Below are 27,523 nucleotides of genomic sequence, written 5' to 3' on the forward strand. Positions count from 1 at the left end.
AACCGCAGTTTCCCACGGGGTGGCTGGGGCCCAGTCACTTGAGCGGTCACCTCGGCCTCCCGGGATGCGCTGGCAGTGAGTCAGGAGCCGGGGCTGGTAATGAGCCTGGCTACTTGGAAGTGGGTGTTTTAACTGCGAGGCTAAATACCCACGGCAAACAACCTTTTTTTTTTTTTTTTTTTTTTTTTTTTTTTTTTTTTTTTTTTTTTTTTTTTAATTGAGTTCCTGGCTCCCAACTCCTGCCTGACCCAGCCCATTCTCTCTTGAACATGTCCGGAGTGCATCCCGTGCTGTGAGCCAGTTCTCTGTGTCACTCTGTATGTCTCTACCTCCCCACTGCCCCATTTTTTAAAATTCTAAATAAAGGAAGACACGCTCAATCAATGTGGATTGGATGGAATTTGAGGACCTTAGCAGTGATTTTTTTTTAAAGATTTATTTTATTTATTTGAAAGGTAGAGTTACAGAGAGAGAGAGAGAGAGAGAGAGAGAGAGTCTTCCATCCGCTGGTTCTCCCCCCAGATGGCTGCAATGGCTGGGGCTGGGCCAAGCCAAAGCCAGGAGCCAGGAGCTTCCTCTGGGTCTCCCACTGGGGTGCGGGGGTCCAAGCTCTTGGGCCATCTTCCACTGCTTTCCCAGGCGCATTAGCAGGGAGCTGCACTGGGAACGGAGCAGCTGGGACTCGAACCAGCTTTTCCTGCTTCACAGGCTGTGGCTTTACCTGCTGTGCCACATCACCCGCCCAGGCGACGGAGAGTTAAAAAAAAAAAATTCATTATTGTATACAATCAATTTCGATAGATTAGCGCATATACTGTAGGACTGGCCTTTTGCAGTCCTGTCCCGAATTCAGGGTGAACACTCGCTTTCACTTGAGTTTCCGCTAGCCCATCAACAGGCACTGCCCAACCCTACAGGGGGTGCGCGCTTGGCCCGCACTGGTCATCACCGCAGAAGTTTCTGGCGTGACCCTCACACACAGGTGCGCCACAGCCCGAGGGGAGGCCGGCCTCCAACCTCACACACGCCGTCTGTATTCGGGTTTTTTTTTTTCCTTTTCTTTTTCATCGACACTTCCCACGGGCGCACGCGGCTCCATTGCTCATCCCGCCTTTCCTCCCACGGTGGCGCGTGGGAGGCGCTGCGCTCCGGCCCGCCAGGAGCAGGCCCCGAAGCCTTCTGCGGGCTGCGCTCGGCCGCCTGCGTGTGTCGGTTCCCACCGCGCCGCGCACAGCGACCCCGCACCCGGACGCAGCCCCGCTCCCCCGCGGGCGGCCGGACCCCGCACGCTGCTGCCCGGTCCAGGGCGGAGCGCCGGGCCCGCTCCCCGCGCCGGCCGCCGCCGCGCCCAACCCGCACCCCCGCGTCCGCACCGCCCCCGGGGCCACCAGGGGGCGCCCGCGCGTCTTCACAGCCTTTGGCGCATTGCCCCCCCCTCGCTTCCCCCCTCAGCTACACCCTGCGATTGGCTGGCCAGCCGAGATCTGCGTTCTGATTGGTGGCTGGCCGCGTCCGTCGCAGGCGCCGGGGTGGGCCCAGGTGACGCGCCGCGGCCCCGCGCTCGGGGCGGTGTCCGGCGCCGGCGGCTGCGGGAGGAGTTTGGTGAGCGACGCGGGGCAGTCTGACGGCCGCGCTCCTGGGAGGTGCCCGCGCGCGCGGCCGAGGAGCTGCTGGTGCACCGCAGGCGCCGCCGCCGGCCCGTCGCCGCGTTCCTGCCTCCCGTCCGCCCTCGTCCCCGATGCCGGGCCGGGTCGTTGCGTGATGGGGCTGCGGAGCGGCGCCCTGCGGCTCGCGGTCGCCGCTGCTCGCGCTGAGGTGCGTCGGTGCCGGGTCCTCCGCGCCCCCGCCTGCTGACCCGCCCTGCCCGCTCGTCGGCCCGCAGCGCGGCTGAGGTAAGGCGGCGGGGCTGGCGGCGGTTGGCACCGCGGGCGGGGCGGCCCCGAGGGAGGGGCGGCCGGGGCCGGGGTCGGGGCGCGGTCCGAGGGGCGGCCGGGGCCGGGGCCGGGGCGCGGTCCGAGGGGCTGGGCCGGGCGCCGGGGCGCGGGCGGGCGAGGCTCCCTCCTGGGGGAGGCGACCCCTCCCCGGGCCGGCAGCGAGGCGCCCGGCGTGCGTCCAGCGGCCTCCCGGACCTTGTGCCCCCGGGGTCCCCCGCGGTGGCCGCGCCGGACCTTGTGCCCCCCGGGCCCCGAGTCCGGCAGTGCCCAGCGGTCGCTCCCGGCCCGGTGCGCGCCTGCCGCCCCGCCATCCTTTATCTGCCCTCGGCCCTATTGTGGCCGGCGTCCGGGCTCGGGCTGGGGTTGCGCCGTCCCCGGTGGACGGTCGGAAAGGGCTCCGCTGGGCTCCGGGGGTGGCCGAGGGCCGGGGCGGGGGGCTTGCTGGCTGCTGGCCAGCGGGAGGGAGGCTGCTGTGGCTCGCGTTCGGCCGACCAGGATTCCCCGGGCAGCCATATTGGGAGGATGAGCCGACAAATCCTTTAGGAGCCAAGTCCGGTTGCTGGAAGGCACCGAGTGACAGCCCTGGCAGCTCTCAGGGTGACTGGCCGCGCCAGCAGCCGGGCTGTGGGGGCTGGGAGCTGCCGGAGCGAGCTCGTCATTGTTCGTGCCCCACAAAACACCGGGCCCCGGAGCCGGCTCTGAGCCCCCGTCACTTTATTTTAATTTTAATTTTATTTTATTTTCTCCTTCTGCTAAGTGAGCTGGCAGCATGGACTGCCTTCTGGATTCCATTCTCGCTGGGCTGGATCTTGTGCGCTTTTGTGTTCGTCCAGCGCCTTGGTGTAGACGGCTTGTGGGTCTGAGCGCTGCTAGGGCCACTTCGCCAGTATGGAGGCCCCCACTTACTGCGTGGACTGCACGGGTCGATTTTCAGAGTGGCTCGACACGCAGGGAATAAGTCAACCGGGAGATTGGGATCAAAGGCGGGGGGGGGGGTTGCAGCCGTGTTTCTGAGGATGCAGGTTGTCATCTTTGTGGAATCTCGGAGAGGCTGAAATTAGATTGTCACCAGATGCCTCGCTCCTCTCTCTCACCGCCCGAGGCAGCTGCTCTGAGCACGCTGCCTGTGTCATGATGGGTCCCAGGCCAGTGGAGGTGCGGTGGCTGGATCTGAAGAACTGTTAAGAAATGGTACTTATTTAAAGGCTGGCATTTTGTCCACCGAGCTTAGTCATGACAGGATCCCGGCGCGTGTTCTCTGAGTCGGAGTGGTGGTTGGGCTGAGAAGCAGGTAGGGTACTCGTGTGCCGTGCGGTGGGATGTGAAGATGGCACGCGTGTTGGTGTTGATCTGGAAGCGACCCGCAGCTGGCTTCTGCAGGAGCCTGTGCACCCGCGTTTCTCCCACGCCCTGCGTGGGGCAGGAGCTCGGGACAGGCCTGCCTTCCCGGTGCCCTTTCTTTTCTTCAGTCTCTGTTCATGCGTGCATTCTTCTAACTTGGAGCAACGTAAAACAGTTCTTTTAGATAGGTTTTTCTAAGAAAAGTCTTCGTACATTCTGTTTTTTGTTATTATTGAGCGTTGCCTTTTAGACTTAGTTGAATCAAATGTGGCTTTAATAAAAACCAGTGTTTTTTTGTGTGACATTAAACTGAGAATTCCCTTCCCCAAGGAAAAAGTAGTTCTGAGTTTTTAATTCTTAGAGTTAATTTTCTTAGTATAAAGATTTGGGGGCAGGTGTGTAGCGCAGCAGGTTAAGCTGCTGTCTGGGATGCCTGCCATCCGTATTGGAGTGCCTCTTCAAGTCCTGCTGCTCTGCTTCCTACCCAGCCTCCTGCTGGTGCATCCTGGAGGTGAGGCCCTGGGCCCCTGCCACTCATGTGGGAGACCTGCACGCTGTTCTGGTCTTCAGGCTGAGAGCATTTGGGCAGTAGACCAGCAGGTAGTGTCTCTCTCTCTCTCCTACTGCCTTTCAAGTAGATGAAAATAAATAAAATAAACGTTTAAAAAAATCCCAAGAACTGTGACTAATTGTAATTTCAGCATTTGGTAAAATCAAACTGGTGCAGGGCTCTCCGCTCTGATGAAAGTTTTTCCAAAATTTATCCAATTAACTACTAATTCTAAACAGACTGTTTTTCCTTTTCAAGATGAGCTGTGAAACCAGTTTTCCTTTTTCTCTCTTTTCTCTTTTCCGTTTTGAATGTAAGCAGGGAATAGATGGCTAAGGTCTGCCCACAGTCACCCCCAAGGCTGGAGTTTCCAGCCCGCGTCCCCGTGGTGGTCTTGACCTGGGTATGAAGAACAGCAAGAGCCCTTGCCTCGTGCCTGTGCGCTTCCCCAGCTGCTGGTCAGGGGAGCGTTTTCCGAGTGTATACCCATGTAGCCCTCTGCTCTTGTAAGCCGACATAATGTCCCAAGAGCTCTTTGTTTATGTGGAACTCATCAGGACAGAAAAGAAATTGAATGTTTGTAACTGCAAAAGATGCCTGTACTACCAGGTTGGCCTTTTTCGTGATTGATCTCAGGGACTGGTTTGTGCCTTTGCTACAGCTGTTACCAGTGAAGAGTGCATCTAGACATTTAGTCCTTTCCTTCCAGGGAGCGAACACTGTACCCCTCGTGTAGGTGTGGGAGATAAAGTGAGCTGCGCTCTTTTCCATCTCGTACAGCTAGTGAGCTGCTTTGTGGTTTCTATGGTTTTCATTTAGAGCCCTTTTCCTCCTTATGATGCTGTTGGCCATTGGCCATTATCTAATGGCCAGTGATAATTTTATGGCAGTTTTGTGGTTGTTTGGATATGTGTTTTAAGTCACAGGTTGTGAATTTCTGATTTTTAAATTTTTAAAATTTTATTTGTTTTGAGTGGCATGGCAGAGGAGGGAAATGCTGGTTCACTTCCCAAAAGCTGCCAGTGGTCAGGGCTTGGGCTGGGCCAGGATGACGGCTGGGAGCAGAGAACTCAACCCAGGCTTCCCATGTGGGTGGCAGGGACCCAACTAGTTGAGCCATCACCTGTTGCTTCCCAGGTTGCACATTAACAGGAAGTTTGAACTAGAACCTGGGCATTCTGATAGGGGGTTTAGGTATCCCAAACCATTACTTACCCACTAAGCCAACACCTGCCCCAATATTTTTAAATATTTGATACCACATTGTTTATACCAAAACATTCAACTCTACCATCCTGCACCATTGCCCTCTTTAATGACTGATCCTTATCTCAGTTCTCCCAAAAGAGTTTTGACATTATATTGACAGATATCAGTGACCGTATGGACAAATGATAACAGTTAGTGTTGAAATGTTTACTCATATTGAGCACTTTCTGTGTGCCAGGAGCTGTAAGCACTTTACATTTATCAATCAATTTAATCTTTACAAAATAAGGTAACCATACAAAATGGATTTTATCTCCACTTTGCAGATGAAGAGACTTAAAATTCTTTGACTTCAGCTCTTGTAAATCATGTAAACATTGGCTTCTTCCTCTTTTTTTTTTTTTTTTTAAACATTTATCTATTTTATTTGAAAGCCATAAAGACAGAGAGAAATCTTCTGTCTGCTGGTTTACTCCCCAGATGGCTTCAACAGCCAGGGCTGAGCCAGGCTGACACCAGGAGTTTCCTCCCTGTGAGTGGCAGGGCCCAAGCACTTGGCCCATCCTCCACTGCCTTCCCAGGTTTATCACCTGGGAGCTGGATTGGAAGTGGAGCAGCGTGGACACAAAACGGTGCCCTTCTGGGAGACAGTGGCTTAACTTGTTACACGCATGGCCACATCTTCTAATATGACATCACTTTGAGGTCTAAATTCACCCTTGGATACTAAACTCTGGTAATTTTACAGCTCTCACTTTCAGTCTCTCCCTGTGTTCTCCCATCTCAAGCCTGCTAATCCATCGTCTTCTAGATGTTTCTAACATCTTTTCTCAACTGGCATCATAGTTCTTTTCTTCCTTATTATCTGCTGGACCCCCTCTGCAGATGCCAGCCCCCATACTCCTGCCATCCGTACTGTTCCTACTGTGTCATGGAGAGACCTCTCACAATGCTGGGTGTTAGTGCCACCATTAATATGGAGTCTGAAGTCTCCCCAGAGTGTGTCTTGGGTGAAGAAAATGGTTGAACTCCTTGAACTTCTCTTTCCTCTACTTAACAAACCTGTCTGCTCTCTCTTCCAGAAAGAGGTAGTTCTCTCTGACCTCAGCTAATCCCTTGGCCTTTGTTCTGGGTACCACTGCCTTCAAGTCTTCAGAGGTTTGCTGTGTGGGTTGCGCGTCTTTCCCCTTTCCCTACTTTCCCTACCATTCCTTGAATGGCAGTCACGGTCCCACCGTCCACAGTCCCACCACGTGCTCTGACTCCTGCCTCTGAAATGGGCTTGGCTGATCTTTCACGTCTTGGCTGATCTTTCACGTCTTGCAGTCTTTGCTTACATCTCAGCACTCCCCTGGTCCCCTGGTGTTGCTGTACTCCTTCTACGCCATTATGCTTGTTATGGTCTCTGTAGCTCTTTTGTTACTTTTAACGTCCCTTCTCCCCATGCTAGAATGTAAGTGCTGTCCTAACAGGGATGTTTATCTGTTTTGTTCATTGATTTTCCCAGAAACTGCCTGTGACATTGTAGGTTCCCAGTACGTAACTGTTAAATGAAGTAGAGAAATGGGGGCGGAAATCTCCTTCTTCATTCCCGTTTCCTCGCTCCTGCTGGTCAGAGGTGGAATGGTGAATACTTGGGTTCCTCCTCCTGTGGCGCTCACCATATCCCGACTTCAGGGTCCTCCACTTCACGACACCGCTACACCGCTCTTGCCGTGGTTTCCAGGGTGGCGCGGGGTTGCCCACGTCACTGCCTCCTGCCCTGAGCTTGGGCTCCTTGTTTTGTGATGTCAGTCTCCTGGGCCTCTTGCTTTTCTCCATTCACACAGCTGTCAGATTCATTGAGCACAAATTTTTGTCTAACTTTGAAAGGCTTGCTTGTAATGTTTGGTTTTATTTGTTTTTAAGAGACTAGAACTTTGACTTAAATAACATTTCCCATCTTAAAAAAAATAGGCTATTACAGGAGGTTTTTAATTTATTTATAATGTGTACCATTTACTACTTCTAGAAAGCATTTGAATAGCTTAGCAAAAAATACCACATATATAGTAAGATTGTTAAAATATAAGAAACAGAAATCTGTGTAACAAGAAGAAAAAATAAACACACACATTGCCTAATGTGGCTACTGTTAGAAATTTAGTTATTTATTTGTTTGAGAGGTGGAGAGAGAGACTCTCATTTGCTGATTCACTCTCCATATGCTCACACAGGCTGGGCTGGGGCCAAAGCAGGAATACAGCCCAGGTTGCCCGCGTGGATAGTAGGAACCCAACTCCCTGAACCATCACCTGCTGCCGCCCAGGGTCTGCATTACCAGGAAGCTGGATCAGAAGCCACAGCTAGGAATCAGGAATCTTTTTTTTTTTTTTTTTTTTAATATGTATTTACTTATTTGAAAGGCAGAGTTACAGAGAGGCAGAGGAAGAGAGAAAGTTACTGCTGGTTCACTCCCCAAATTGTTGCAACTGCCGGAGCTGGGCCCATCCGAAGCCAGGAGCCAGGTGCTTCTTCCAGGTCTCCACGTGGATGCAGGGGCCCAAGGCTTTGGGCCATCTTCTACTGCTTTCCCAGGCGCAGAGAGCTGGATCAGAAGTGAAGCAGTTGGGACTTGAACAGGGACCCACAGGGGATGCTGGCACTGCAGACGGCAGCTTTACCTGCTGTGCCACAGCTCTGGCCCCAGGAATCAGGAATCTTCACTTTGAGACTACATGCTTGCTCTGGTTATTGTAATTTAGTTTTTGGAAGTCAAAACAAAAAGAAAAAAATAAATACAGAATTTTCATTCTGGTGGAAGAAAGGCTAAAGGTTCATTCAGAGAAACTTTCTTGGTATTAAATTCTAAAAAAATTCTAAGAGAAAGGTGTTACAGATATCTACCTGCTTTCCAGACTGAGAATACAATATTAGAATATAGCTAAACTCTTTTTTGTGAAGGATTTGACTGTTAGGATTTGGGTATGTACCTGTGTGTAGAAGCGAATCTGCGTACCCAGCAGAAAACTCATTATTCAGCCGCGGCAAGAGCCTGCAGCACTTGTGTTCTGTGTCCTCACGAAAAGAAAACATGCCTATTCAACTTCGAGTACTGATTCATCAAGTGGCCGGATTGACACGTTGTCCACACGTAGGCGAGAGTGGCCTGCATTCCTGTGCAGGTGGTGAGCTGCTTGCCAGGCATGTGGCTGCACGGGTGTGGTCAGGGGCAGATTGCAGGAAGAGTGAATCTTGACTGATACCAAACATGACTATCCTTTTGACTGAAACTTAGTATTTCTATACCATAGCTGGGCTGAGTTTGTTTTTAGCCTGGACAATTCTAAAAGTAGATGTTGTCACTCATTTTGATAGTAGAAGAGCTTCAGTAGAATGTTGGGATTGGGATTTGTGTGGCAGAGTTCCCAGTGAATCTATGTATAGGAGGTAACTTCAGATATTAGAATTAATTCACTTACTATATAGAATTTAGAATAAACTACCCAAACTTTGGATTTGGCCCTGCCTTTAATAAAGAAAAAAATGAGAAAAAAATATCTTCATTTAGAATTTATTTTAAACTGGGGGCTGTAGGAGCTATTGTTTCTTGATATACTTCTTAGTTTTTGAGAATAAGATTACCAGTGAAAAGGATACTTGGTTTCTTAATTGCAGTGGCAAAAGGACATGTGTCAAATAAATCTAAAAATTGTGTCATTTTAGATAGTGCCTAACACAGTTGGAGAGCCTAAGTCTGTTTGGCCACATTGGAGACTGAAAATCTGTTCCATAAGGAGGCTGTTCCTGTGCGTGTGACTCCCGGTGTTGGGTCAGAATGCAGAACGAAGCTTTTTTTTTTTTTTTTGGTAGAGTGATAGAGATCTTCCCGAAAGTTGGATCAAGAGATCAGAAGCATGGAGTGGTTGGAACTTGAACCAGGCACTCTGATATGGGGTGTGGGCGTCCTAAGCAGAAACTTACCCCACTGTACCTCACCACCTGCCCCCAGAAAAAAGTCACTCTGACTTGCATTCCCTTTTGAACTGTCATAGCATGGCCCATGGCTGATTTTTTCTTTGCATGTTTACCTATTTATTTATTTGAAAGGCAATGAAAAAGGGAGAGAAAGAGATAGCTCGCCTGTCTGCTGGTTTATTCCCCAAATGCTTGCAACAACCAGAGTTCAGTCAGGGCAAAGCTAAGAGCCAGAAATTCAGTTTAGGTCTCCCATGTGAGTGGCACCATCCTAAGGACTTGAGCCATCACCTGCCTCCAAGGGTGTGCATTGATAGGAAGTTGGGGGACTGGCACTGTGGTGTAGCAGGCATGGTCAGTGACACAGTGACCTGACTGCCATACCAGCATCCCATATGGGCACTGGTTCGGGTCCCAGCTGCTCCACTTCTGATCTAGTTCTCTGCTATGGCCTGGTAAAGCAGTGGAAGATGGCCCAAGTCCTTGGGCCCCTGCACCCTTGTGGGAGACCCAGAAGAAGCTCCTGGCTCTTGGCTTTGGATCAGCGCAGTTCCAGCTGTTGTGGCCAGTTGGGGAGTGAACCAGTGGACGGAAGATCTCTCTCTCTCTGTGTCTCTCCTTCTCTCTCTGTGTAACTCTTTCACATAAATAAATAAATCTTAAAAAAAAAAAAAAAAAAAGGAAGTTAGAATTAGTAGCTGAACTGGGGCTTGAACCCAGGTACTGCGATGTGGGATGCTGGAATTCCCAAGTGGTGGCTTAACCCACTGTGCCACTATGCCAGCCCCAATAAATAAAATTTAAAAAGAATATAATCTTTTCTGCTGAATTACATTTTAAAGAATGAATTATATTTTTTAAAAAAATTATTTGACAGAGTTAGACTGTGAGAGAGAGAGAGAGACAGAGAGAAAGGTCTTCCTTCCGTTGGTTCACCCCCCAAATGGCCGCCATGACCGGAACTATGCCGATCCGAAGCCAGGAGCCAGGAGCCAGGTGCTTCTTCCTGGTCTCCCATGCAGGTGCAGGGCCTAAGCACTTGGGCCATCCTCCACTGCCTTCCCGGGCCACAGCAGAGAGCTGGCCTGGAAGAGGAGCAACCGGGACTAGAACCCGGGGCCCATATGGGATGCCGGCGCTGCAGGCGGAGGATTAACCAAGTGAGCCACGGTGCTGGCCCCAAATGAATTACAATTTAAAGGATGAATGGGTACCCAAAGTAAATTTCTTTAGCTAGAGAGCTTATTTTGAAGTGGTACGAAACATTATTGCTTATATAACATTTTTGGATTTCATAATTTAATGCTTTCCACAAAGACCAAGCAGGTTTTAGATCCCAACACTGTGTCACTGACCATGACTATACTGATAAAATGGCTACCCCAAATGTCAAAATTGCATATGAAGTACCTGTCTGTTCTTGATCTCTGACTCCACGGTGTCAGCCGAGCAAGGTGGCTTTTTGGTGTAGTCCTGGCCGTCTGGGGAAGTGAACCAGTGTATGGCAGATACTGTTCTCGTCACTCTGCCTTTTAAATAAATAGATATTTTTTAAAAATATAGTTTTAAAATAAACGTATTTAAAATGCAAAATAACAGAAAGAAAAGGATATCCATCTATCTGCTGGTTCACTTCCCAAATGCCCTCAAAAGCCAGGGCTGGGCTAGCCTGAAGCCAGCAGCCAGGAACTCCATCTGGGTCTCCCACATGGGTGGCAGGAACTCAGATATTTGGGCCACGGTCTGCTGCCTCCCAGGCACTTTTACAGGAAGCTGGGTTGGAAGTGGAGGTGGGACTGGGTTCCAGGCACTCCTTTGTGGGATGTGGGTACCCCAAGTGATGGCTTCACCAGCTGCCCCACTATGTCTGTCCCAAGATTGTCTTCTACATAGAGTGCCTGTCGATGTAAACGTGTTGTACGACTGTCTTCTACATAGAGAACTTGATGTAAACGGTTGTGTAGCTTGCCACCCACGTGGCGGGCAGGATGGAATTCCTGGCTTTGGCCTTGCCTATGCCTGGCTGTTGTGGCCGTTTGGGGAGTGAACCAGCAGATGGAAGACCTCTCACTCCCTATCTTCCCCATTCTGTTTTTCAAGGAAACAAATACTGAAAACATACACACATACATACACACACACACTCCCACACTAGTAGTATTTCACTCTTGTTTATTTACTTTGTTGCAAAATTGATTTGAGTCTTCTGCTTAGGCTCCTAATGATCCAGCATGCCTCTGCAGGTCAGTGGAAATTCTGCAAGATCAAAGTTTATTGAGAAAAATTCAAATGAGTTGGACTTAAATAATTTATTGTTCCTTTAAGTAAATGCTTCTGGAATGTTAGCTCCATTCCATTTTCCTGATGCTTCTGATTTTATGTCATAAGCTGTTCAGAGTCTAGAACTGAGGCTGTGTAAATGAGTTACTGTGGGTATGGTTACCTTTTCTGCCTTTCTTCCCTGGCTCTTAAAAACTTGGAAAATATATGTTTATGCTAATTATTAAGAAGTATTGCTTTCCTGTAGCTTTTTTTTTTTTTTTAAGATTTATTTATTTGAAAGAGTTACACAGAGAGAGGAGAGGCAGAGAGACGGGGGGAGGGGGGGTGTCTTCCATCCACAGGTTCACTCTCCAATTGGCTGCAAAGGCTGGAGCTGCACCAGTTTGAAGCCAAGAGCCAGGAACTTCTTCTGGGTCTCCCGTGGGTGCAGGGGCCCAAGGACTTGGGGCCATCCTCCACTGCTTTCCGAGGCCATAGCAGAGAGCTGGATTGGAAGTGGAGCGGCTGGGACTCGAACCGGTGCCCATATGGGATGCTGGCACTGCAGGCGACGGCTTTACCTGCTACACCACAGTGCTGGCCCCTCCTGTAACTTTATAAAGATATATTATTTCTTTATTTGAAAGGCAGTGCCAGAAATAGGGAGAGAGAGAGGGAGTGTGTGCACACTTGCTTCCATTTGCTGGTTTACTTTCCAAATGTCTGCAACAGCTGGCACTGGGCCTGTCTGAAGTCAGGAGCCAGGAACTCCCAATGGCTTTTTTATTTTTATTTTTTAAAGATTTATTTATTTTTATTTGAAAGGCAGATTAAAGAGGCAGAGGCGCAGAGAGAGAGAGAGAGAGAGAGACAAAGAAAGAAAGAGAGAGGGAGAGAGAGAGAGAAATCTTCCATCTGCTGGTTCATTCCCCCAAATGGCCACAAAAGCCGGAGCTGGGCCAATCTGAAGCCAGGAGCCTGGAGCTTCTTCCCAGTCTCTCACGCAGGTGCAGGGGCCCAAGGACTTGCGCCATCTTCTACTGCTTTCCCAGAGCTAAATTGGAAGTGGAGCAGCCAGGTCTCAAGCCGGAGCCCATATGAGATGGCAGCACTGCAGGCGGTGGCCTTGCCCACTAGGCCACAGTACCAGCCCCAGGAACTCCATTTAGATCTCTTACGTGGGCTGCAGAAACTCAAGTACTTGGGCCGTCATCTGCTGCCTCCACAGTATATTAGGAGCTGGAAATGTTGAATAGCCAGGCACTCACGTGGGATGTGGGTGTCCCAAGCCGTGGCCACTTTTTTCACTTCCCAAATGGCTGCAATGGCCAGAGCTGTGCCAAGCCAAAGCCAGGAGCCAGGAGCCTCCTCTGGTTGTTCCACGTGGGTGCAGAGGCCCAGGGACTAGGAGCATTAGGAGGGAATTGGATCAGAAGTGAAGCAGCCCAATTGGTGTATTTAAAACCTTGTGTTGTAGGGGGTTAGAAACTAGACCAATATTGTGTTTTTTGTCCTCAAAGAAGTTATGATCTACAGTATGGATAAGCAAAGTAAGTAAATTTTGTCTTGTGTAAGGTCCATGAGTGGAGAAGCGTTAAACAGAAAAGCAGATGCATTTAATCTGGAGGATGAAGGTTTTAGAGAGAAGTAGCATGTGAGACAGACTGGAAGGTCCTGGAAGAACAAAGTGGAATTTGGAAAGAGTTGGACAGCTAATGAGCCTGGGAAGGCGGCAGAAGATGGCCCAAATGCTTGAGCCCCTGCCACCAGTTTGGGACACCAGGATGGAAATCTGATTCCGGCTTAAGCCTGACCCAGACCTGGCTGTTGTTGCCATTTGGGGAGTAAACCAGCAGATGGAAGATCTTTGTCTCTCTCCCTCTCTCTCTGTCCCTCTGCCTTTCAAGTAAATAAAATAAAACCTAAAACAAAAATTTTGAAAAGATGGTGGTAGAAGTGGAAAGAGATTATTTATTTATTTATTTATTTGAGAGGTAGAGTTACAGATAGTGAGAGGGAGAGACAGAGAGAAAGGTATTCCTTCCGTTGGTTCACCCCCCAAATGGCCGCCATGACCAGAGCTATGCCGATCCGAAGCCAGGAGCCAGGTGCTTCTTCCTGGTCTCCCATGTGGGGGCAGGTGCCCAAGCACTTGGGCCATCCTCCACTGCCTTCCCGGGCCACAGCAGAGAGCTGGCCTGGAAGAGGAGCAACCGGGACTAGAACCGGGTGCCCATATAGGATGCCTGCACCATAGGTGGAGGATTAGCCAAGTGAGCCATGGCGCCAGCCCCAGAGATTTTTTTTTTTAAGGTGGAAGCTATTATTTGCAAGTGATTAGATGGATAGAGGAAGCAGACTTTTTAGCCTGTGACTTTTTAGCCAGGAGGATGGTTAAATGAAATAGGGTGGACTTAACTGGGTAAGCCTTTGGTTAGAACGCCTGTGTCTCATGATGGATTGCTTGAGTTTGATGTTTGCCCCTGGCCCCTGATTCCAATTTCCTCCTGATGCAGACCTGGAAGGCAGCAGTCAGTGCTTGTGTGATTGGGTTCTTGCCTCCCATATGGAGAACCTGGATTGAGTTCCTGGTTTTCATTTGCCCCCCATGGCTGTTGCGGGCATTTGGGAAATGACCTAGCAGATATTCATATTTTCTCTTTATCTTTATAAGTCTTGCTCTCTCAAATGAATAAAAACATGAAGTAGAAAAGAGGCAGAGGAGCTGGTGGTGTTTGTGGGAGGCACATTTTGGCTTTGGTTGTGCTGGGTTATGAAATGCTGGCGTGGAAGCCGGGTGGAGGAGTCAGGCGACCTCCATTGAACAGCAGCTGGGAGCATCCTGGCTCACGGTCACAGGTGTGTGGTCCTTTGTATCTGAAGGCCAGCAAGGAGGCTTCAGCCTCCCTTGTTTTGTTTGTAATCAGTCAGTAGGGTTCAACAACTTGGTAGGCTTCAGGTAGAAGATAAAAAGGAAAAAATTTTTTTCATTGTTGTTGCTTAAATACCTATAGTATTAAGTAATCATCGACATTTTAGAAATTTTGTTTCTTCTGTCATCCCTTAACAAATTCCTTAATGTCATCTAATACCCAGTCTATGATCAGACATCCCTGATAATCTAGAAAGTGTATTTTTACACATTTTCTTGGTTGAGAAATCATTGTATTTGATTGACAGATAACACAAGTCTTTTCTCTAATCCTCTCTGCTGCAGGTGTGTTGTTTACTCAAATCCGGTGTCTTGTGCTGTACATGTTTCCACATTCTAGATTTGACTGATGACATCTTTGAAGTGTCATCTGAATTGCGTCTTTGCTCTTGTCTGTATATCCTGTAAACTGGTAGGTAGATCTCAGGATTGTTTTAACTTTTTCCCCCCAAAGATTTATTATTTATTCATTTGAAAGAGTTAGAGAGATACAGAGAGATCTTCCATCTGCCGGTTCACTACCCAAATGGCCGCAACAGTTGGGGCTGGGCCAGATCGAAGCCAGGAGCCCCATCCGGTCTCCCACATGGGTGAGGGGCCCAAGGACTTGGGCCATCTTCTGCTGATTTCCCCGGGCATGTTAGCAGGAAGCTGGATTGGAATGGAACGCCTGGGACTCGAATTGGTGCCCACGTGGGATGCTGACATTGCCGGCACCAGCCCAACCTGTTATGCCACACACCTGCCCCAACTTTTTGTTTTTTTCTGAGATTTATTTATTTGAAAGTCAGAGTTACACACACACACACACACAGAGAGGCAGACAGACAGACACAGACAGAGAGATGGGGGGAGGGGGCAGAAATCTTCCCATCTGCTGCTTCACTCCCCAGCTGACCACAACCAGGGCTGGGCCAGGCTGGAGCCAGAAGCTAGGAGCTTCTTCTGGATCTCCCATATGAGTGGCAGGGGTCCAAGCACTTGGGCCATCTTCTGTTGCTTTCCTAGGTGCATAAGCAGGGAGCTGGACGGGAAGTGGATCAGCCAGGGACTTGGTTACGGGATATGGGCCTCATAAGTGGCGGCTACCCTGTACCCACAACACCTGCCCCAGTCCTGTGGGTTTCTTATTGCTGCACATCAGGAGGCGTAGACCACTTTGGTGTTCTATTCCTGGTGATGTTAAGATTGATTGTTTGACTTAGGTATTCTCCGCTTAATCCATAGCGTTCTCTCATCAACCAGCCTTTTGTCTACTGCTTTTTAGTGGCTAGTGATGATTGTGGTGGAGTGTCTTTCTAGCAGTAATGTTGGAAAAAGTGACATTGTAGTTTTTAAATTGCTTTTGCATTTATTAGCTGGAATTTTTTATTGACAATTTGTTTAAAAAATTTATTTTTTTGAAAGAGTTGGAGAGAGAGGGAGAGACAGAAAGAGAGATCTTCTATCTGCTAGGTTACTCTGCAGATGGCTTGCAACAGCCAGGGCTAGGCCAGGCCAAAGCCAGGAGCTTCTTCCAGGTCCTCCATGTGAGTGGCAGGGACTCACAGACTTGGACCATCTTCTGGTGCTTTTCCTTGGGCATTAGCAGGGAGTTGGATCAGAAGTGGAGCAGCCAGGACTTGAACCAGTGCCCATATGGGATGCCTGTTTTGCAGATGGCAACTTTACTTTTTATGCCACAAGGCCAACCCCAGAAAATTTTTTTTTTTAAAGTTTAATTATTTGAAAAGCAGAGTGACAGAGAGAAAGGGGGAAAGAGAGAGCTATTCTATTCACTGCTTCACTCCCCAAATGGCCATAATGTTTGGGGTTGGTCCAGGCCTAAGCCAGAGTCCAGAAGTCCATCTGGTCTCCTATGTGGGTGCAGGGGCCCAAGGACTTGGGCCATCTTCTGCTGCCTTTGCAGGTGCATGAGCACGAAGCTGGATTGGAAGTGGAGCAGCCAGGACTTGAACTGGTGCCTCGGAGATGTGAGATTGGCTCCAGTAAGCACCTTAAACTGCTGCTCCACAGTGCCAGTCCCCTTCATCTTTTTGATTGTCCTGAAATACTTTATTCAAGATATGTAGACTAGCTGTTATGGTCAATTATTTTGTTTTATTTGCTAGTTTTCACCAAAGGTTTTAAAAAATATTTATTTATTGATTTGAAAGGCAATTACAGAGAGAGAAAGAAAGAGAGAGATCCTCCATACGCTGGTTCACGCCCCAAAATGGCTGCAGTGGCCAGGGCTGGGCAAGGCCAAAGCTAGGATCCCCGAGTTTCTTCTGGGTCTCCCACATGGGTTCAGGGCCCAAGGACTTGGGCCATCTTCCACTGCTTTCCTAGGCACATTAGCAGAGAGCTGGATCAGAAGTAGAGCAGCCGGGACTCAAACCAGCGCCCATATGGGATGCTGGCACTGCAGGTAGTGGTTTAAACCGCTGTGCCACAGCACCAGCCCCTCACCAAAATAATCTGATTTTCCTGTCTTTGACCAGTAGGAGCTCCTTTAAATTGGCATCTGTGTCCTCTTGACTAAACCCCTTTTATCTTTAATAGATTTCTTGCTTTGGAAGACACTGAAATGTCCTCTGATCATCTTGAAATTTGTTGCCCAGACTTGAAATTTGTCATTTTTTTCCCCAGTGAGATCAAGTTCAAAGAGATTTTTGAAGGAATAGAATTTTCACTTTGAGAAGCTATTAAAGAGCAGTGCTGGACAGAAAGCAGCCATGTAAAATGATAGGCATGTTCTTATTGTGTGTTTGAGGCTTTCAGCGCTGTGGGAAATACCACTGATTTCTGAGATGTTTGGGTCAGGCATTTTGGAAGAGGTAAGGCTGGAACTGGGCAGTCACACCGAAAGAAGATGAAAACTCAGAAGCCCTTAGTAGGGGAGAAAGAATGAGGAGGTGTGAAAGAACGTGCGTGGGAGAGTGAGGAGGCTGTTGAGAACATAGAGCACCTTGACTTTTTTTTTTTTTTTTTTTTTGACAGGCAGAGTGGACAGTGAGAGAGAGAGACAGAGAGAAAGGTCTTCCTTTTGCCGTTGGTTCACCCTCCAATGGCTGCCGCGGTAGCGCGCTGCGGCCGGCGCACCGCGCTGTTCCGATGGCAGGAGCCAGGTGCTTATCCTGGTCTCCCATGGGGTGCAGAGCCCAAACACTTGGGCCATCCTCCACTGCACTCCCTGGCCACAGCAGAGAGCTGGCCTGGAAGAGGGGCAACCGGGACAGGATCGGTGCCCCGACCGGGACTAGAACCCGGTGTGCCGGCGCCGCAAGGCAGAGGATTAGCCTGTTGAGCCACGGTGCCGGCCGAGCACCTTGACTTTTTGTTGTGAACTCTTGTATTTGGGGTTGACTTGACAGTCATGGTTCAGAAAGGTTGATTTTGCAACAGAGCTAAACACTGGTTTAAAGCAGGAATTCCCCCCCCCCCCAGCTTAATGTTTTATTTATTATTTTTGAGATTATGATTTTTTTAAAGCAGGGATTCTTGGCTAGGGATTTGCAGCATATCTTTGAGAAATTAACAGACTCCTATCTGGGTCCTGTCTCAAAACTGTGAGCACCAGACTGGGAAGTCTAGGCTCATTTGCTTTTCAGAAGACCCGCAGGGGATTCTGCTGTGTATACCTCTGCTAAAGGACTGTTGGATCACAGACCAAAAACAGCTGTTCATTTATTACCAGTATTCTGGGCGTGTAGTAGTAAGGACGGGGGACTGAAAAGAAGAGAGGGATAGAATAGTGCAAATTTATATCTTAAAAGTTTTCATATGATACTTCGCAAACAGTGTTACTACTAATTCAAGGATTCAAAGAGGGGAAACAAAGGTGATGCCCATGATTTATGATTTGGGAGCTTGGGAGAATGGTGCTGATAGAAAGGGGAAGACTGGCATATACTGCTATTTTAGGGGAAAAGATACTGGCATTCTGGACGTGATGAGTGTTGGGAGGCTAGCTGTATGTCAAAGGGAACTCTGGATGGTTGAAATAGGTTTTATGTCTTGCTTTTTCTGAATGCTTCACTCTTTTTTGCCAAAGCACTGAACTAGTGAGTTGTGAGTATGTCAGGATTCATTGATTGGGAGCGTCAATAGCCCCCAGTTTTCATTTGATTAATGTTACCACAAAATATTTGGTATATTAAATAATGTGAAAAGGGAAAACAGACTGGAAAAACGTTGCAACAAACAAAAATATTAGCATCAAAAATACAATCATTTGAAACAAAAAGCAGCAAACCAGGCAACAGCATTTAAAAAAACAATTTATTTGTAAGGCAGAGTCCAAGAGAGGGGAGGAGAGAGTCAGAGACAAGGATATCCTCCACCCGCTGGCTCACTCCCCAAATGGCCGCAATGGCCAGGGCCAGGCCAGGCTGAAGCCAGGAGCCCGGAACTCCATCCAGGTCTCCTGTGCAGGTGCAGGGGCCCAAGGACTTGAATCATCTGCTGCTTTCCCAAGCACATTAACAGGAAGCTGGGTCAGAAGCAGAGAAGCTGGTACTCAAACTGACACTGAATAAGGGATGCTGGCGTTGCCGGCTGTGGCTTAACCTGCTGTGCCCCAACGCTGGCTCCCCAGGCAATAGAATCAAACACAGAATTCCCACAACTGGGGAACAACTGATTAATTCATTCCTTCAGGATATTGCCTGAGCTCCTACATCATGTACTGCCTAAGTACTAGCAAACAGGACAGTGTCTGAGTGGTGATGTGAGGGATGAATGGTAGGCATGTTCCAAAACTTAAGACTTTCAAGTGGTGATACTACATTAAGAAAGAAGAAGAGGACTGGCACTGTGGCACAGCAGGTTAAGCTGCTCTCTGTGATGCTGGCTTCTCACATTGGAGTGCCAGTTCCAGTCCCAGCTCCTTTGCTCTGGTCCAGCTTCTTGCTAATTTGCATGGGAAGGCAGCAGAAGGCCTGTGCCAACCACATGCGAGGCCACGATGGGGTCCTGGTTCCTGGCTTCTGCCAGACCTGGCTCTGGCTGTTGCCGGAATTGGAGGAGTAAACCAGTGGATGGAAGACCTCTTCTGTCTTTCCCCCTCTCTCTATCACTATGCTTTTCAAATAGATAAGTAAATTAAAAAAGGATAGGTATAGAGTGAGATTTTGGTTTATTTATTTTTGCCTTTTCTTGGGCAAAGCATTGGTAGTGTTGTACAGCTATAGGTTAGCGTTCCTAATCTTCACCGAATTACACAGGAAGAGATCAGTCAGATTTAGGTTCTTTTGGGTTCCCAGATAATTTAACTGAAAGACTTTTTAAAGCTTTTTCTGTTTGGCTCCTCCTGAAGGTGTTTATATAATGGGCATTGTTTAGATTTCTTCCTGACTAGAGAGATCATTTGTTTCTGGTGGAAATTACTTATGTGTGTTCTTTTCACAGAATAGTGTTGGTTTTGTTTTGTTGGGAGGGAAACCATTCCTCTGGAAAATGTGGCTTAATTCAGCAGTGAAGTGCAGTGATTTGATTCTGCCGTGAGTCACTGGCACATCTGAGAGGGCCCAGGTCTTTGACCCTTCTCTGGGCATCCTGCAGGGTGTGGCAGGGGTCAACACCTGCCAGCCATCTTCCGAGGTAAAGGAAATCGCTGCACAGTTAAAGGAGCTGGCTAGAGCTTCTCTTTGTTCATTGCTGTTGGCTGTACACTGGTATCATGTAACTAAACGTTTCAGACTTTAATTATAGAAGGTTTAGTGCATTTCTCTTTTTTTAATCATTAGGGATTTTTTTTTTTAAAGATTTTATTTATTTGTTTGAGAGGTAGAGTTACAGAGAGAGGGAAAGACAGAAAGAAAGGTCTTCTATCCACTGGTTCACTTCCCAAGTGGCTGCAGTGGCTGGAGCTGATCCTATGAAGCCAGGAGCTTCCTCCAGGTCTCCCACACGGGTGTAGATCTTCTGTTTTCCTAGTCCATAGCAGAGAGCTGGATCGGAAGAGGAGCAGCCAGGATACACACTGGTGCTCATATGGAATGCTGATGCCACAGGCAGAGGCTCAGCCCCTACGCCACAGCGCCAGCCCCCAGTACGTTTCTTTAAAAAAAAAAAAAAAAAAAAGCAGCAGGTGGTTTGCAGATGGAAAGTTATCTGTTTAAATAACTACAATATATAAACATGTTTTCATGTATTACTGAAGATTGATATGGTAGCACAGAACAAAATAGATGCTTGTTATTTTATAGTTATATTTTTTATTAATAAGTTTAGGGACTTTTAGGTATGGGAAAGAGATAATGGGATTGGAAAAGGAATTGGCCTGTAATTCTTTTGATCATTGTACTGTTGGGAATATAAGGTTTGCAGGGGAGAACAGGGAGGAGGCTTTCTAGAAATGGAAACAGGAATATGAACTAAGGTTGTAGCTGTTACGCTTAGGTTAGCCCCTGTTTTGTTTAATTCTGAGTATCTTATATGGATTTTTTTTTCTTTTTAAAGGAAACTTGAACATAACTTCAACAGAAACTTTGATTCTCTATTTCTGGACTGCGTATATATCTACCAAGGCCGTCAGAATGTCGGGAGCCTCGGTGAAGGTGGCAGTGCGGGTGAGGCCCTTCAATTCTCGCGAGACCAGCAAGGAGTCCAAGTGCATCATTCAGATGCAAGGCAACTCGACCAGTGAGTGCATCATTGTTGTTATTGCTGTTGTCATCTTACACTCGTACATCTCACCAGTTTCTGCTTCCCTTCTTTTCTTGCCATGATCGATCTGAGTGAATATTTGTGTATTTGTGAATATTTGTGTAGCACTTTGAACTTCGCCCTCTGAATGACCCACTGAGTGTTTCCCCCTGCATGTTTGCTGCAGTGTACTTAATTCTGGGCTGTTCACTCTTTACAGTTGAGAAACTCTGAATAACTGAATTAATTTGGTGATAATGTGTGTTTAGTTGAACTACTAATGATAATAATGTTGTAAGCAGTGGTTTTTATTAAATCCTGATGTTGCCAGCATTGTGACTTCCCATCCACTTCCTTGCTAATGTACCTGAGAAGGCAGCAGATGATGGCTAAAGTACTTGGGCTTCTGCCACCCATGTACAAGACAAGGATGGAGTGTGTGGCTCCTGTCTTCAGCCTGCCCTGGCCCTGGCCTTTGTGACCATGTGGAAGTAGGTGGACGCGATCTCTGTGTTCACGCTCACTCACTCTCTCTGTCTCTCTCTCTGCCCCTCCTCTCCCTTTCTGTCTCTGCCTTTCAGATAAATAAATAAATAACCTATTTAAAAAGAATTTATTTATTTGAAAGTCAGAGTTACACAGAGAGAGAAAGAGAGAGAGAGGTCTTCCTTCCACTGGTTCACTCCCCAACTGGCCACAATGGCCGGAGCTATGCCGATCCAAAGCCAGGAGCCAGGAGCCTCTTCTGGGTTTCCCAAGTGGGTGCAGGGGCCCAACAGCCCAAAGTCCTTGGGCCATCCTCCACTGCTTTCCCAGGGCATCACAGAGAGCTGGATAGGAAGTGGAGCAACCGGTCTCGAACCGGTGCCCATATGGAATGCTGGCACTGCAGGTGGCAGCTTTACCTGCTGTGCCACGGTGCTGGCCCCAACCTTTTTTTTTTTTAATAAAGGTCTTGACATAAAATGTACCTATTAAGGCCCCAAGATTTGCTATTTTTCTTTCTGCATTTAAAAAAATTTGTTTATATTTATTTCTTGCTAATGTGCAAGCTTCAGCAAGTGCTTAGGTTCCTGCCTACCACCCATGTGGGAGACCCGGATGAAGTTCTTGGCCCTGACTTTGCCCTGGCCCAGCCTTGCATCTGGACAGTGAACCAGTGGACAGTGTCTCCTAAATCTTCAACTTTTTAAAAAATATAGATTCTTTTATTTATTTGAAAGACAGAGCAGATCTTCAGTCCACTTGTTCACTCCCCAAATTGCCTTAATGACTTGGACTGGGCCAGGCCAAAGCCAGGAGCTTGGAACTCTATCCAGGTCTTACACGTGGGTGGCAGGGATCCAGGCACTTGGGCATCTTCCACTGCCTTCGCAGACATATTAATAGGGAACTGAATCAGAAGCGGAGCAGTAGGGACTCAAACTAGTGTTCCAACAGGAGATGTTGATGCCAGCCCACTGTGCCACAATGCCAACCTGTTAAATCTAACTTTGTGATGAGTCAGAATTGTTGTTGTTTTAGACAGGTCACTGCTGAAGTAACCATTTTGTCCTCATCTGCTTATGTGCCATTTGCCGTGTTCTTCATAGAGGAGTCTGCTGGAGGGAAATGTTTGTTTCAGAGAAAGTCAGCTGTATGTTTAGCCCACATTTCAGGGAAATTCAGAGATAGCTTTGAACTTTCTGTTGTCTGTGCTCTGCTCTGATTTTGATTGAGAGGGCTTATAGCAATTTATTTTTTAATTTTTTTTTCAAGATTAGAGAACAGGAGTTTAAACAGGCCAGTGATTTAGGAAATACTAAGAGATTATGCGGCACAGATATCTAGTTTATGTGTGATAGTATGCTAAGTACTAAGAAGAGTGAAAAAATAGTCCATCCATGATCCAGGAAGATAAGATTATTAGAATATGTGGTAAACTTAAAAGCCTTGCTGTAGTTCTGGGTTTCTATAATTTAGGGTAGTTATAAAGAGTAGACCTTGGACTGCTTGATTTCTTTTTTATTTTATTTATTTTTTAAATTATTTGTAAGGTAGAGTTACAGACATAGAGAGGGAGAAACAGACAGAATGAGATCTTCCATCTGCTGGTTCACACCCCCTGTGGCTGCAATGGTTGGGCTAAGCCAGGTTAAAGCCAGGAGCCTGGAACTCCATCTGGGTCTCCTACCGAGATGGAAGAGGTCCAAGTCATTGGGCCATCATCCACTGCCTTGGTAGGAAGCTGAATCAGAGGCAGAGCAGCCAAGCCTTGGCTGTTGTGGCCGCTTGGGGAGTGAACCAGTGGGTGGAATGTTGGAAGATTTTCTTATTCTCTTGCTGTTTCCCCCTTTCTCTGTTACTCTGCCTCTCAAATAAATTTTTAAACAACAACAACAATAAATGATGCTAAAAAATGATATTCTTGATGGAATCCTTTTGGGAATAGGGCCACAAACATGTAGTTTAAGGGATATACATTATCTCCTACAAAATCTCTAGAATGATTAAAAATGGATTTTTGGATGAAATAGCACAGAACTGCCTAGTTTTTATTAACAGTAATTAATTTGGTTAGAATGAGCTCGTACTAGTGCCCTAAACACCAGTCTGTGGACCGCCTAAAGCACAGTGCTGAATTACTGATGGTTTTACCTCCATATTTTATCCAAAACCTTTGAAGAGGACAGGCTGGGCAGCTGTGGTTGGCCCTGCTTGTCCTTTCTTTCCCCCTTGTTCTTTTGTGAGTCGGCCATATGTGAGTTTGTGAGATCAGCATGGGACCCGGCCCTGGAGGAGTTTATAAGTTTGTGGTGGAGGAGACAAGCCATACTAAAATCACTTCCATCCATAGTAAAAGTGATCAAAGCAATAGTTGCACAGAAAGGACTTTTAAAGAAATGCAGATGTGAGTTTGGTGAAGTGCAAGTGTAAGGATTCATCAGTGAGAGGGGATTTAAGCTGGACCTGGAGTGAGTAGGATTGAGATTAGATACTCAGTAGACAAGAAGGCTTCAGAAAGTCCATGGAGGACACAAAAATATAAGAAAACTGTGCATAGACTTCAACTTTGTTTTGCACTAAAACGAACTTATTTTTAAATTTCATTTTCCACGAATGTTTTGAAGTACCTTCACTTTTGGGAACGATTTCTGAGCTGGAGCTCATTACAGCTTTTTAGTGGTAGTGCTGGGAGTGGATTATGACACTCCTCACACTCATCTGGCTCTGACACGTGGCCTCCCTGCATGCGAAATTTCAGCTAAGTTAGCATTTGTCTACTGAAACAAAATTCCTCGTTAGATAGATAAGCCTTGAAAAAATTAGGGTGCACTTTCTAGCTTCATACTTTGTTGTGGCTCCTGGGGTTTGGGATCATTTTGGTTCTTTTGAAGGTTGTTGTCTCAGAAAACAACTAGCTGTAAGAGAACTATCATGTTTATTGTATGAGAAACTTTTCCTCTAGAAATTTTTCTACTTTCTGTTTTCAATTTTTATATGGCATTTTCTTAATAATTTGATATGTAATCCGAATAATTTTTAAGTGAGAGATTTTGAGACAGGCATTTGTATAGAAGATGCTATGTTTAGAAAGTATTTGTGGCTTGTTTTAAAAAAAGCCGTTGGGCTTAGATTGAGAGAGTACATGCATTGTGAACATAGCATAGTGGCAAAAAAAAAAAAAAAGAAAAGAAATGAATATGCCGTAGCCACATGTGTTAGCTGCATTAGAAAGGCTGCTATGCTGGCAAGCTGGCTGGGCTGCTGCCCACAGGGATTATAGCTGATTGCAGATGGAATGCAATGGAATGTTCCTGCCATAAGGTCTCCTGTGAAAAAAGTGCAGGAGTCAAAAAGAACTTTCAGGAATGTGCCAGATCTGAAAACTGAGTACTAGACATTTTATTTAAGTACTCTCTGGTCTTGGAGGAAGTTTTTTCCATGGCACAGATTAATGTTGCTACTTTGACATTTTGGAGTCCAAAGCACATACAAATGGCTTTGTTCAGTAATATCCCATTATATTCTGAGTTTCTTCTACTTTGGAAGCTTTTAAAAAAATATTTATTTATTTATTTGAAAGGCAGAGGGAGGAGACAGACACACAGGCAAACACACAAGACCTGCAGAGATAGAGTGAGAGAGCGCCTGTCTGCTGATTTACTCTCCAAATGCCCACAGTGGCTCCAGGCTGGGCTGGGCTGAAGCTGAGACCCTGGAACTCAACCCAGGTTTCCCATGTGGGTGGTAGGAGCCCAATTACTGAGCTACTGCTGCTGCCCCCCAGGTCTGCATTAGCAGGAAGTTGGAGTCAGGAATGGGAGCCAGGACTCCAACCCAGGAATTCTGATATGGGATGTAGTTGTTTTACCACCAGGCCAAACACCCATCCCTGGAAGCATGTTTTGTTGTCTGGTTATTTTGTAAAAAGGAAAAGTGGGGCAAAGTTAATGATCTAAATGTTCACATTTATGGTTAAGTTATGTGTGTAAATGTGGAATCATTCAACCTTCATAAATATCCTCTGAAAAACAGGAAATGTATAGAACTGGTTTTCACTTAAGATATTTTGCTTTGTCTGTAGCCACATTCTGTCTCTTGTTCTTTGGTAAATCTTTTTAATGTATTTATCAAAATTCCTTTGCTAGGAACTTTTATTCTTTCAATACTCAATCTTTTTTTTTTTTAATTTTTATTTTTAATTTTTTGACAGGCAGAGTGGACAGTGAGAGAGAGAGACAGAGAGAAAGGTCTTCCTTTTGCCATTGGTTCACCCTCCAACGGCCGCCGTGGTAGGCGTGCTGCGGCCGGTGCACCGCGCTAATCCGATGGCAGGAGCCAGGTGCTTCTCCTGGTCTCCCATGGGGTGCAGGGCCCAAGGACTTGGGCCATCCTCCACTGCACTCCCTGGCCACAGCAGAGAGCTGGCCTGGAAGAGGGGCCACCGGGACAGAATCCGGTGCCCCGACTGGGACTAGAACCCGGTGTGCTGGCGCTGCAAGGCGGAGGATTAGCCTGTTGAGCCACGGCGCCGGCCTGTATGCTTTTTCTAACATAAGTTAGTAAAACTACATGAAATAAGTGTAATTGTACATAGATTGTCCTTGTGAACATTCTGGATAGACAGATCTTCTCTCACCTCCTTACCACAACCTACTGTTGCATTTTCATGGGTTTTGTTCCATTTTGGTTAAGTGCATGCAGTGTTTGCATAATTTTGTTTTCTAGTCTTTTTTTTTTTTCTCATTAGTATTAGCTAGTTCTCACTTATATTTTAGTCTGAATTTTCTTTTCTCAGGACCAATAATTATACTTCTGTTTCTGTTGAGGTGGGAACCTCTTCAGTTTTCTGTGAAAATGTGTGAGTTTTCCAAGGGAGAGGGTAATCATCTTTGGTACACTTTTTTTTTTTTTTAAGATTTATTTATTTATTTATTTGAGGGGCAGAGTTAGAGAGTGGGAGGCAGAGAGAAAGGTCTTCTGTCTGCTGGTTTACCCCCAAATGGCAACAACAGCCAGAGCTGGGCTAATCCAAAGCCAGGAGCCAGGAGCTCCTTCTGGATCGCCCATGTGGGTGCAAAGGCGCAAGGACTTGGGCCATCTTCTGTTGCTTTCCCAGGCCATAGCAGAGAGCTGGATCGGAAGAGGAGCAGCCAGTATACAAGGCGGCACCCATATGGGGTGCTTTAGCCTACTATGCCACAGTGCCAGCTCCTTCGGTACACCTTAAAAAGGGATCTGTGTCTCCCCCAAAAAGGTAGAGAATCATTACCTCAGAAGCAGAACTAGGTTTTGTTTTTCAAGGTTTTTCCAGGGTAACCCAGGACATATTTTTTTTTTTAAGATTTATTTATTTATTTGAAAGAGTTACACAAAGAGAATGAGAGGCAGAGAGAAAGAGAGAGAGAGAGAGGGCTTCCACCCTCTAGGTCACTCCCCACCCTCTGGGTCACTCTAGCCGTAATGGCTAGAGCTGTGCTGATCTGAAGCCAGGAGCCAGGAGCTTCTTCCAAGTCTCCCATGTGAGTGCAGGGGCCCAAGGACTTGGGCCATCTTCTACTGCTTTCCCAGGCCATAGCAGAGAGCTGGATCAGAAGTGGAGAAGCCAGGGCTCAAACCGGTGCCCATATGGAATGCCTGCACTGCAGGCAGTGGCTTTACCCACTATGCCACAGTGCCAGTCCCATAATTTGTTAAATCAGATAGAGGTAAAACTCCATCGCATCACATCCAAGGCATTCCCAGTGTGGCCAGAGCAGGATAAGGCCGGCTGTTCAGGTACTGCTTCTCCACCTCTACGGCCTATGCTGTAATCTTAGAATTTCCAGGTTTTTTTTTTTTTCTTTTTTAAAGATTTATTTATTTTACTTGAAAGTCAGAGTTACACAGAGAGACAAGGAGAGGCAGCGACAGAGGTCTTAAATCCACTGGTTCACTCCCCAACTGGCCACAACAGTTGGAGCTGCGCCGATCTGAAGCCTGGAGCCAGGATCTTCCTCTGGGTCTCCCACACAGGTGCAGGGGCCCGAGGGCTTGGGCCATCTTCCACCGCTTTCCCAGGCCACAGTGGAGAGCTGGATTGGAAGTGGAGCAACTGGGGCTCAAACCAGCACCCATATGGGATGCTGGCACTGCAGGTGGCAGCTTTACCTGCTACACCACAGCGCCGGCCCCCGGTTTTTTTTTTTTTTTTTTTAAATATTTATTTTATTTATTTGAAAGAGT

At 47.2% G+C, this 27,523-nt stretch overlaps 1 protein-coding gene across 3 annotated transcripts in view; it reads left to right on the forward strand.

Moving 5' to 3' along the window:
• Positions 1-1,815: 1,815 nt before the first annotated feature.
• The window catches only part of KIF1B (kinesin family member 1B), a 169,177-nt gene continuing 143,469 nt past the window's right edge, over positions 1,816-27,523 (forward strand). For all 3 annotated transcript variants that reach the window (XM_062190416.1, XM_062190414.1, XM_062190415.1), the window contains exons 1-2: positions 1,816-1,892; positions 20,630-20,812. In XM_062190416.1, the coding sequence (XP_062046400.1) occupies positions 20,707-20,812 (106 nt within the window). In that variant the 5' untranslated portion in view covers positions 1,816-1,892; positions 20,630-20,706. The remainder of the gene's footprint in view (positions 1,893-20,629; positions 20,813-27,523) is intronic.

Source organism: Lepus europaeus, chromosome 5, assembly GCF_033115175.1.
Source record: "Lepus europaeus isolate LE1 chromosome 5, mLepTim1.pri, whole genome shotgun sequence".
Taxonomy (NCBI): Eukaryota; Metazoa; Chordata; class Mammalia; order Lagomorpha; family Leporidae; genus Lepus; species Lepus europaeus.